Source organism: Temnothorax nylanderi, unplaced genomic scaffold, assembly GCF_030848795.1.
Source record: "Temnothorax nylanderi isolate EJ_2023f unplaced genomic scaffold, tnyl_v1.0 TNYL_tig0059_pilon, whole genome shotgun sequence".
Classification (NCBI taxonomy): Eukaryota; Metazoa; Arthropoda; class Insecta; order Hymenoptera; family Formicidae; genus Temnothorax; species Temnothorax nylanderi.
Genome location: NW_027249121.1, coordinates 505,021 through 517,163, shown reverse-complemented (window position 1 = coordinate 517,163; position 12,143 = coordinate 505,021). Strand labels below are relative to the sequence as shown.

At 29.2% G+C, this 12,143-nt stretch overlaps 1 protein-coding gene across 1 annotated transcript; it reads right to left on the bottom strand.

Moving 5' to 3' along the window:
• Nucleotides 1–6,419: 6,419 nt before the first annotated feature.
• LOC139773234 (uncharacterized) lies at nucleotides 6,420–11,240 on the bottom strand. The gene is made up of 9 exons (XM_071707527.1): nucleotides 11,028–11,240; nucleotides 10,607–10,740; nucleotides 10,376–10,521; nucleotides 9,993–10,155; nucleotides 9,336–9,591; nucleotides 8,928–9,068; nucleotides 7,589–8,850; nucleotides 7,421–7,504; nucleotides 6,420–6,949 (listed from the first exon to the last, which is right to left on the bottom strand). Exons 1-9 carry the CDS (start codon nucleotides 11,050–11,052, stop codon nucleotides 6,896–6,898), a joined length of 2,265 nt encoding a protein of 754 aa, XP_071563628.1. The 5' UTR covers nucleotides 11,053–11,240; the 3' UTR covers nucleotides 6,420–6,895.
• Nucleotides 11,241–12,143: the final 903 nt, after the last annotated feature.

The following is a 12,143-nucleotide window of genomic DNA, read 5'->3' as shown; positions in this document are numbered from 1 at the left end:
TACAAATTAAATTTACAAATTAAATGTGACTCGTGTCACATTTAAAGATTTAAATAAATCATTCAGATGTTTCTTATCTCAAAGAAGAAGAATTATAGAAGTATTGTAGACGAATTGCTTAGTTTGTTACTTTTTTCATAGTATGAATTATTTAAAAACTTTTAACTGAAAAAATTGTTAATAATTTTTTACTTATTATCGATATTTATTGATGTTTTACTGTCAGTTATTACTATCATTTATTTATATTAATTTTAACTATAATTATGTTGACGAAAAATTGAGGCAATAATTATTATAATTAAAATACTAATTAAATTATATATTTGCAAATTAAATTTTAGAGACAAATATATGATATCGTATATTCCCCCCTTATTAAATTTCAAGTGAATTGCTTGACCCTATCGTCAATTAATGTCGCATTAACGTCAAGATAATCAGAATAATATGCTCGTCATTCAATTCGCTTTTGATGCCTCTTCAACATCGCGAATCTCATGAATTCGTGTTGTACTTGTTTTCCGCGTTTATGGGTTTTTCCGATTTTCGTAGTTGCGGGTGACAGACGTGATGGAAGTTTCCAGATCACGAATTCGTAGGCTCTTTAAGACACCGTATTGGGATAGTATCGAAATCTTTTAATAATTTTACAATAAAATAAAAGTTGATAATATTACTTTTTACACTTTTAGCTTTAATCTTTTCAAAAATTTAACGTGATGTGCAAACTTGGACGTGAGATTCGAATTTAGCGGACAAAGGTCTACGTGAAATGATAATTGTAGGTAAAATTATTGTCCTATAGTGTAATAAGATAAAATTATATAATTATAGTATAAGTATTAGAGTCGACTTTTGCGATATATGAATTACAATATATTAATATTTATACGATTTATATTTCCTCTTCAGAAAAAAACAACATAAAAAAATAAGAAAAGAATCGCGTTTATATCCGACAAAGCTGAATTCACAATTATTTAGCGTATAATAAAGAGGTCCGTCATTTTACATTCAGTCCCCCGACGTTTGCAAAATCATTATTCACAGAACCATCGAAATCGTCAATTAGTAATCGGTAGCCAAAATTGCCAATTAGAACATACATTCGACTATTAACGAACATTAACTCATTAAAAAAGCAATAATTATAATATAAAAATTAATATTGTTTTTATTATTATTTTACAATATTTTAATACTTCAAAATTAACATTCTATTCCAAAATTAAAAGAAGGATTATTTAATATTTTTATTTTATATCTATTAATTATTTTATTTATAATATTCGTTAATAAATTAAATTTGTTATATTAAACGTTCTTATTTATATGTATAGAATTCAAAACTAGTAGTTTAATTAAAAAAGGAAAAATATGCGTTATTAAGTATTGACTTTTCGGCATTTCTCGAAAAAATCGCGTAATCTTTAAAAATTTTTAGTTATAAAATAATAAATGATAAGAGTTCGTTTTTACTCAGAGATTTTCATAAAGATTCAAAGTTTAAAAATTAAAATTAAGAAATAGTACAATAATTTGTTATTTTAAAAATATTATAAACATTTTCTCTATATTATTTTGTCTACGTAAATGTCAACGTAAACATTTCTACTTGTTATACATATGAAGAAAAACTTCCATTTTTCTAAAACAAAGGCCAGAAATGTATTTCTACGGCTTCTCTTCGAAATCAAAAATAGAATGGAAGTGCGATCGAAGTGCTTATAAAAAATATTTTGGAAGCACGCGCAGACCTCTCGCAACCATTGAGCACGTATATATAGGAGCTGTACGCGCGTGACGTTCTATTGTAAGTTATTTTATCACAATATGGCTGAGTTTCCACTGAGCGCGTCACGCGTCGCGTCGTCTGTCGTTAACCAATCTAAACATCCCGTCACAAATAATGTAATAAAATGGGATGTTTTTTGATTGGTTAACTTGTGATAACGCGACGCATGACGCGCTCAGTGGAAACTCAGCCTATGTTGCAAGAATCGTTATAAAATGCAACTATTTAACGGTGCGCACTATTATTTAACATATTCTCGTTTTATCAATATACTGCCGAATATTGCTTATGATTCATAATTAAACATTTATTGCAAATGCTACTAATAGTTACGCGTTAATTTTATCGTAGTAGATATTTTACAATTAATTGCAACACATGAAATGTAGAAAAAGCTATAGCAGATCGTATATATTAATTATAACAAATTACTGACAGATTGTATTTTGGTGAAGACAATCGGATTGAAACTAAAGATATAAAAATAGTTTATAAATAATTTGCGAAAGACATATGCTTGTTTTAAAGAGGAACGCCTATTTAAAAATTTCGGTAAGTCTGCGTGATTACCCAATTAATGTTTTCCTAGCGGTATTCTATATGCATCCGTATCTTAAAATATTAAATTGATTGAAAGAGGATTATCGAAACTTACATTTCCACCACTTATTATTTTATAAGTACGAATTTTTACGAATTACACGATTTTATGAGAAAAGTCGAAAAGATAACATTTAACAGCGCACATCTCCAAAAATATAGCAAATTTTTTCAAATGTTAAGTTTTTGAATCTCTTAAATTACAGCATATTTTAAGTTAAGAAAAATTTTGGGAAATTATCTTTATTGTACTGAAGAGTGATTGTTTTCACATAGACTAGAATGGTTCACATGCGATCTGACTTATTTTCTTTCGATGCAACATTATAATATATAAAATACTTAATAAAGGATCAAGGAACAATTCTGTTGTTGTTTCGAATTGAGACTGCACGATGAGATCTTACGGATCGAGAGACAGGAAGGGTGATTACTATTAATCGCGTCCATAATACGGAAGGCAACTCAATCTGTCTGTCAGGGAACAGACATCCTGCTCGAGACGTCTAACGTCACAGGCAAATCCGAGATCGTGTAATTAACAGGATATATACCCTCTCTCACTCCCACCGTTCTCCCGTATGCCAATCCGCTCCTTCAAAGGGAGGCTGGTTTGATCCTGTTGCTGTCGTAGACAGGGGCAGATCCCAGGTTGCTAATCCCATCCAAGACGTTCGTCAAACACAAGTTGTCCGTTGTATATTCGTAAATCTCGCTTATTAATTCTGAGAGTCTTAAGCTAAAACGCTAAAGAGTTACATAATTTGCCAAAAAATATCACGTTTAAAATGTAAAAGATGTTGCAAAAAGTATATCTTCTTTTTTTCACCAGAAATAATATTTAAAATGTGACAATTGTTAAACAATGTTATATATTATACTGTAATATTAATAATTAAATAATTGCGCAGGTGACAATAAGGAAAGATACATTACAAAGAATTATTTTAAGATGAGAGTTTTTCTCTTAAATGTTATATGAAAATTTGACACGCGAGAAATTGAATGACGTTTACAAAAGTCCATTTTTAGCTTTATCAGCAAAAAAAACTGTGGAGAAAGATTTGTTCCACGAGTGGTCTATATGCGTTTAAAATACGGATAAAAAGTCAGTCGGAGGTCGGAGGGCGGATATATATTTATTCGAACGGCATTGACTTCTTGTACTTCACTTCAGCAGCCATCATTCTTTGTGATCTAATAATGTTCTCATGGTTTTCTTCGTCTGCAGTTCTGCGGACGGCGAACTCAAATGGACATTCATAAAGTTCTTCCGTACTATCGATTCTCATCTGTACGTGTTCTTCTATGAAAAACCACAAAATCGATGGTGACAATTTGACTCGACGAGAAAAGGATTATGAATGTGAAAGATTAAAATCAAAGAAAAAAAAGGCTTTTTCTTTTTAGATAAATTTAGATATATTTTCATATCTTAAAGAAATATCCTACGTTGTCCATGCACCGTTTATATTTTTCAATTATTTATTTGAGAAAAATGTATATTTTCTTGAATTTTTCTCAAATCTTACTTTTTTGTAATTTTTATCTAGAATGCAATAATTGTTATACGTATAATTCCGAAAAATTACTTTGTTAAACTTCTTGCATAAATATATATTGAATTGTCATTAATGGTACATTTGTAATAGCACAATAATAGCATATTTATTATTAGTAATTACATCACGTTAATAGTTACTGTTCAAAAAAATAAAAACTTGTAATTCTATTACGGTGTTAAGCAAGAAACTTTGCACTTCCAATGTCTCTTCTGAGACAGACAGTCACGGTATTTCGTCGTAAACAAATTCCTCGGTGAGGAAAAGTCAGTCGCAAGAAATCAGCCGGCATTTCATCGGCAATCTTTTGTACAGCTCAGTAAAGTTTTGAACGAGAACTTTCTTTGGAGCGGGACGCTAATCGAAGCTCCGGCATAAACAAACGTTAAAGCACAACAGCTGACATACTGGAAGACGTATCGAGACAAAGTCTTTCTCACCCCTGTCATCAGCAACGCTTGGAAAGGTGAGTTTATTTTCTTGCGAAAAGAATGCACACACAATTTGCATAAATTTATAAGACAGATGATTAATATAGAAAATAATATAATGCTTATAAACTAATAATGTAGAAAAAAATAATTAAAAGTATGCAATTCATGTTTATATAATGACATCACTAGATATTAATTCTTTAATATTTGGTATCTATAGATTATTTGATAAAACAACGTAATGGACATTTTTTAATAGTGATGCAATTGATTTACAATAAAAAAAATACCAAAAATTGCAAAGAAGAAAATACTCAATAAAAAGAGATGCTCCGATATGATGATAATTACAAATAACGAATTAGGAGATGGAAGGGCAAACCACAAGCGCAAATACATAAAGCGTCACGACGCCTTTCGTGTTCGCCTTTCGCCGAATAGTCGGAGATTTCGATAAAATGCATTTTAATGCGAAATTTGCATAATCGCTTGAATTTGCGCGCGCATCGCACGTGATGCAGCTGTGCAAAGAAGCCGAAGCACTGAAGCTTTCTTCCACCCCTTTCCATTCTCCTAAGATCCTCTTTCAACCTTCTTTCCAAGTTATTCTTTCATTCGTTAGAAAAATAGAGGGTCAATCGATTTATCGACTCGAAATTGTTAGAATTCGTAACAGCAAATGAAACAAACTTTTCAGCCTTTAAAATAGCCTTTTATTAACAAAAATGTGAAAAGTCTTATTTTGGTCAATGAAAAATATTATATACTGTCAATTTAAGTAATATATAAATAAAGACACTCAATATATATCAATTGCAAGTATTACCGTATAAATTAAACTTTCGTAGTAATTTTTTTGCACATTGATCCTCTTTTCCTTCATTTTTCTATGTATAGAAATTGTATTTTTATTTTCCACTAGCACATTAATTAATTGCAACACGTTTGACTGTTTGTTACCACGGAGATTCTAAAAGTCACAACGAAATCTCGATTTAGCGACCACAGGTGCGATTCGAAAATAGCAATAACAAGCTTCGTGAAACGCTTTTGGAACTTTTATGAATAATGCAACATCGCTCTTTGTTTGATCCATTCGATAAATTTTACAATTGGAAAATTATGAGTCTCCCCGTTTACTACAATTATCTTTAAAAAAATTAATTTTCAGTGATTTAATTCAATAATTTTCTTATCGCAAATATGTTGTTTTTCGAGGTAATATAGTAAAATAAAATTTGAAATTGAATATATGGAGATTTGATGAGATCATTCTATCTAATTAGCAGTAATTACATTTAATTTGTAAAAGGCTATAATATAAAATATAAAAAATATTTATAAATATAAATATCAATAAATATTTTTATATATAAAATAAATATATAAAAAGATTGTTTATGTACTACTATGCATTTACTAAATTTTATATTCATATATAAATTTAATAATATATATATGTATTTACAAAAATATATCTATATATATAAAATATATACATAGATTAAATCTTGTGGTTAATTATAAGTTATAAGATTTTTTAATTCGTTTAAAATAAACGGATTGCATTTTTTATAATTGAATTTTAACTGAATATGCTATACTTTGGAAACAACTCTTAAAATTAATAATTTGGAATTAACTTTTTAATTACTAAGAAATATTTATTATTGTACAATCCAACGACATCGTACAAACTTACAAATTCTGCCGGCAATTGTTCGAGGAACTCCTAATTGAAATTCAATCTGTCGCAAACTGATATGTAGATTAAGGTGAACCATAGACAATACAACTAAAGCGCGAGCATCAACTTGATCGACATCATTGCGATTTAATCAAACGCTTTGGTTAATCGTTAAGATCAAAGTCGTTGTAATTGCTGTACGATTCGCTGAATAGTTCTGCTGTCAAAATACCGCCGTTGTAGAAAGTGATTTCGATCAGTGCAGCATGATATATCAATTACTTTGCAAGAATTAAAAAAAAACATCAATGATTATGTTCATCAAAAAATCCGGCATATATAGGTAAAAGTCGCAGATTTTATTTTTCAAAAGAATTATAAAACTCTCGATGTAAATTGTTTTTAGTAGACTCAATTCAAAAATAAGATGATAGTGGATTTTGTAAAGAATTTTTATCTTACAGATTCTACCACTAAAAAAATAAAAATGGTTGATTAATAGAATAGATATAACTGATTTAGTTATCCTAAGTATTTAGATAAGACAATATGCTAACTGAGTGCACTTAGCCGATTTAGCCAAAGTATCAAACTTTATAACTTAACTAAATTAAATAAACTAAATTAAATTAAAAATAAAAAAACAATTTTAAATTTTCTATTATTATTTATATTATTTTTCAATATTTTGAAACACATTTATACAAACAGAAAGTTTACTGAAAATCTGTATCTTAAAAAATAATAATTCTTTTTATTTTAGTATACTCTAAATATGCTGCAGTCCTTTTTGGGAAAATTGTATAGGTGTAATTTACAAAACGAAATCGTTCCTTCTTAATATCTTCTCTGGTTTCATAACGAACATCTAAATTATTAATAAGAAAATTTGTTACATATTACGAAATCACATAGTAAAATATTGCAACTCTTTTACACACACATACATACACGCAATATACAAGCAAACTACACTTGTTTTTTTTTTAATAATTTATATATTAATATATACAGAATATCTCATATCTCAAGTTTGTGAATAAAAATATTATAGCCAGAAAGTTTACCAAAAACAATATCACAAGTCTTTGCAATTTTTTATTCTGAGCAGTAATTCTTTTAAATATAAAAACTTAAAATTGATTAAATTTAGAGTCAAGTGGCTACCTGATCGCAAATTGCATTTTATACATTCACAGACTCTACACAAAAATTGTATTGCCACATTTATGTAAGTTATATTATTAGCAGCAAGTTACGAATCAAATAAATTTATTAAAATTAAATAAATTTAAAAAAAAAAGATAATGTAGGATTAAATCACACATTTTATACAAACCTTTATAAATTTCTTGCCACAAGGTACATCTTTCCGCAATATCTTATCCGTAAATCCTTGATTTAGATATTTTTTGTTACCGCCCTATTATAATTATGTACATTTCATAAATTTGTCAATATATTAAAATTATTATAATTAAATTATAATTAATAATTATTAACTCACTGTTTTTCGAAGCTCTTCTTTCTTATTATCTTTTGTATATATTTTATCCTCTTTCATTCTTTTATCTTCTTGATTTTTTTCAGAATTGCAGACCGGACTCAATTTTTGCTTTTTCAATGAATCTTGCAACTCAACTCTAGAGCAACCTTTTTCAAATAGACTGTTCTCTTTTCCTTGTTTTATATTTATATCAATTGCTGTGCTGTCATTAATCTCCTTTGTGGATACAGTGTGCGGAGTTTTGGCATTTTTAGAACTTTCCCATCTCGCAAATTTATCATTATTTTTATTTAAATTATCTTTTTCAACAATCGAATTTTCTTGCTGTTGAAATCCATACTCATTTTCTTGCAGCATACTTTCTTCTTGTAATTCGACATTTTGTTGCTCTTTTTTTGTAACAGCATTGTTTCCAACGAGTTCTTCATTAAATTCGCAAGTCTCGGGAATAATTCGAACTTCTTTATTGTTGCTCTTGCCAGAAAAAATATCGCTTATATTTTTTTCTACAGAACAGCAGCTCTCAGGAATAATTTTGTGTTTATTGGTGTCATTAGGTAAAATATTATTCGTGTTACTGTCGGAAATATTCTTCTGTTCGTTAGAAGAGTAATTATTTTTTATAATACTTTTGTTCTGAGTTTTCGTAAGAATATTACTTCTACTGGTATCGGAAACATATCTTTGTTCACTTTCGTAAAAAACCTGACTTGAAATGTTCTCATTATTTTGAGAATCATAAGTTTTGACAGTCATTTTGCATTTCATTTCTCTGTTACTGGCATTCTGCATGTTGTTCATTGCAATATTACTCTCATTAGTGCCGGACATACATTTCCTCTCATTCTCGTCAAAAGGATAGGAACTTTTCGAACTTTTCTTGCTAGTTTGAGAATCACAAGTTTCGGGAATTATTTTGCATTTAGATTCTATATTATCAGTGTTCTGCGTCGTCGTAATATTGCCAGAAATATTCCTTTCACTCTCGTCAAAGCGAACCTTTTTCGAAACACTCTCATTGTTTGGAGACTCGCAAGTTTCAGGAATTATTTTTCTTTTAATTTGTCTTGTATCAGTATTAACAATATCCTGTGTATTCTCAATTATCGTATTAGAGAGAAAAATTTTTGGAGTCTCTGATTTTAAATATGTGGCGAAATCATATTTCGGATTGCAATACGTTTCCGTGTTACAATGTAGAACCGCGATTGGAATTTCAGAATCAGAAATCATTCTACGTTTGACAGCTTTTAACTTGTGATCTGCAATATAGAAATATTATGTCGTATATTATTCTATTTCTTACTCTTAGTTTTAATGATAATATATAATTACTCACAAATGATCGGATAATCGGCTGCGATAGCTTGAGTAAGTTGTGTAGAATCACTGGTAGGCTGTTGTATGACAATGGCATTTTTTGCAGTGAGATCTCGGGGAGTCAAAGGTCTCTTCGTGGGATACACACATGACTTGCCACCTAAAATATAATTTTGATTTAAAGACTTACAAATTAATGTAAAAATATGTTGTTAAGTACACAAATATAAAAAATTAAATGATGAAAAAGATTAATGTATCTTAATACAAAATAAAATTTAAATTAAACATAACAATAAGACTATATTTATGTTTACATATTTTATATCTTCTTTCATAATATACTTTTATATGTTACTATACTATTGCAAAGTTTTATCTTTGTATATTAAGATCTGGAATTAGGATAAAAATTAGTATTAACCACCTGCTGCAATAATCAACGGCGCATGTGCAGAATACTGTTTTGCACAAAAATGGATAAACGAGAGACTTTTGAACAATGTTCTACGCTTTTCGTCCGGTAAAAACTTTCTTGGATCCACTTTCAACCATTCTTCTCTAAGTTTTGGCAGAAAATCTTCGATTTTTGGTAATTCTTTGAATTCTTTGATGGCTACATTAACTGCTTCCCAATATGCATTTGTGACTACAGGTTTGGCAGATGCCAATGCACAAGCTAACTATACAAAATATATATTACAAATATATAAATTGTTAAACTTTTTTCTTGTCACTTATACATTTTTATTGCAAAATATTTCATAATACTTTTCTTGCTTGATATAAAATGTCATACAATATAAAATTAAAAAGAATAGCCAAAAATAATAAACTGATGCTATCATAATTTTTAGTTGTTAAATGCTAAAGATGCATGCAATTTTATTAGCTGTATACTCTTATTTTTAACGTAAACAAAACTAAAATTCATCCATTTTTCATGTTTAGAAAGAATAGAAAAAATTATACATATAACATAAAATTGGAAAAATGTAATATTTAAAAAAACAGTTTAAAAAAAACTTAAATTATCTGATCTCAATAACTGGATAAATTTACACAAAATTGTACAAAATCTTACTTTTGGGGTAAATAATGTACTTTCAGCCACTGTCAAATGTGTGCAAAAGTCTCCCCAAGTCTCAGATAATGTTGCATTCAAATTCTGCGCAATATCTTGTAATTTCTTAATACCTTGTTCGCCCAAGCTGGATCTTGCAATTACAAATGAATGACACAACACCCTACAATAAGTTACAAAAATTAGTAAGTTTGTTAAAAACAATTGAAATGATTTATTCTGAGAATTATGATTTTAATTAGAATCAAAATTTTATAAAAAATCAATATTATATAATAAATATTTATTAAATCTTATATGTATATATAAATTCTTAAAATAAAAATTAAATAGAAAAACTAAGACTTGCGTAGCAAAGTAAATCATCACAAATCAAATCTTACACAAAAGTAGACTCCTTTAGACCAAACTGTACTATATCACCAACTTTCAAAACAAACTTATCAGGAAGCAATTTTCTCTTCTTATTATCTCTTATAACAAAGGTTCCATACTTAGATACATCATTAATAACACATCTATATTGTGTCTGAAACATATATTTTTAATGTAATAATAGTAACATTTCTAAAAGAGATATATATTAGAAATAATAAAAGAACTAATGTATATACCTCTGATTCTTCTGTTGGTTCTACAGAAACTACTGCATGAAATCTACTAATTGTGGGATCTCCCTCCAGCTTAATGTCACTCAATGATTTACCAAACGATTTTTTCTGATTTGGTAAAATATAAATGCAAAAGTCTGAAAGAAAACCTATTGTTAATTCTTAAATACCGTTAATTCTTAATGTTTTTCTTTTTATTATGTAGAATTTACAAAAAAAATCACAAAAAGGGGAATAACTTTTATCAGTTATAAACTTTAATTTTAAATTGTTGTTTATTATTACATCTAGTTATCATTTCTAATCTTGTCTGTTATCTATTTCTAATCTTATCTTAAAAACAAAAATTTAATCGTTAAGAAGTAGATAAATATTATAATTATATAAAATAAGCGTTACATCTAAAATTTCATTTTAACCTTACCTTCGCGTCCTTTAAGACACCACATGTTGAATCCAACTTATACAAGATAGAAATTAGTAACAGTACTTCACTTTTATGGAATGTTTCAAAACGTCAAAATTTAACCTAACTTTAGTTAAAGCATTATAGATATAAACGAACCGAGAGTACCAAGACAGGATCACACAAGACCACACCTGCGCCACTGCGGACAGTGCGGACTGCGTTCCAAAACATTTCTCGATTGATACAAAAAGACGAACATTATCGATAATAATCTCGATCGAAGAATTGCTCGCGTTGCAAATAATTACAAATTTTATCTGTAATTATGGGGGTACACTTAAATTTACGTTATTCTATCGATTTTTGTTCTTCTCATTCTTTTTTCCTAAAACTTAAATATCCAGTCTTTATGATAGCGTTAAATTACACTTTCTGCATTTAAAATACAAGAGGTATACTTATGTAATTGCGTTGGAGAGAAAAAAAGAAAGATGAAAAGTACAGAAAGTGCAACTACAAAAGATACTTTACACTTGTTCTTTCTAAGCTCTTAAGCCTTGTGTACACGATACTAGAAATCGGTCCGAGTTTCGGTTTAAGCCAATGAAACTGCTGCTTTTCTGTCAGAGCTGCAATTTGATTGGCTTAAACCGAAACTCGGACCGATTTCTAGTATCGTGTACACAAGGCTTTACAGAGCTTAGAGCTTAGAGCAGAGAGAGAGCTCTTACAGAGCTTACAGAAAAGCAGCAGTTTCATTGGCTTAAACCGAAACTCGGACCGATTTCTAGTATCGTGTACACAAGGCTTTAAACCGAAACTCGGACCGATTTCTAGTATCGTGTACACAAGGCTTTAAGGGGATGCTGGAGCCGCAGGCGAACTCGATCAGCGTCGATAAAGAAGTGCTCACCGACTATATCTGTCCTTGTATAGACAAAGATATAGACAAGGATAGCACGCTACATTGCACGCACACATACGCACGATACACCTCGACATTATACTTTTATATTACGCTTCCAAATCTTGATTTGGGGGGTTTATCGATGTTTTTATTGTTGTGCAATTCAGGGGAACTTGTTTTCGCGTTCGTACCAATGGTATATCTCTTATGAAATACATCTTGTG

Bases quoted from the DNA above. Each gene is read 5' to 3' on its own strand.
- LOC139773234 (XM_071707527.1), bottom strand. From the start codon at position 11,052: ATGTGGTGTCTTAAAGGACGCGAAG. The intron at 10,741-11,027 runs GTAAGGTTAAAA...GTTTTCTTTCAG, and splicing joins GTGTCTTAAAGGACGCGAAG to ACTTTTGCATTTATATTTTA. The intron at 9,592-9,992 runs GTAAGATTTTGT...TATTTTGTATAG, and splicing joins GTACATTATTTACCCCAAAA to TTAGCTTGTGCATTGGCATC.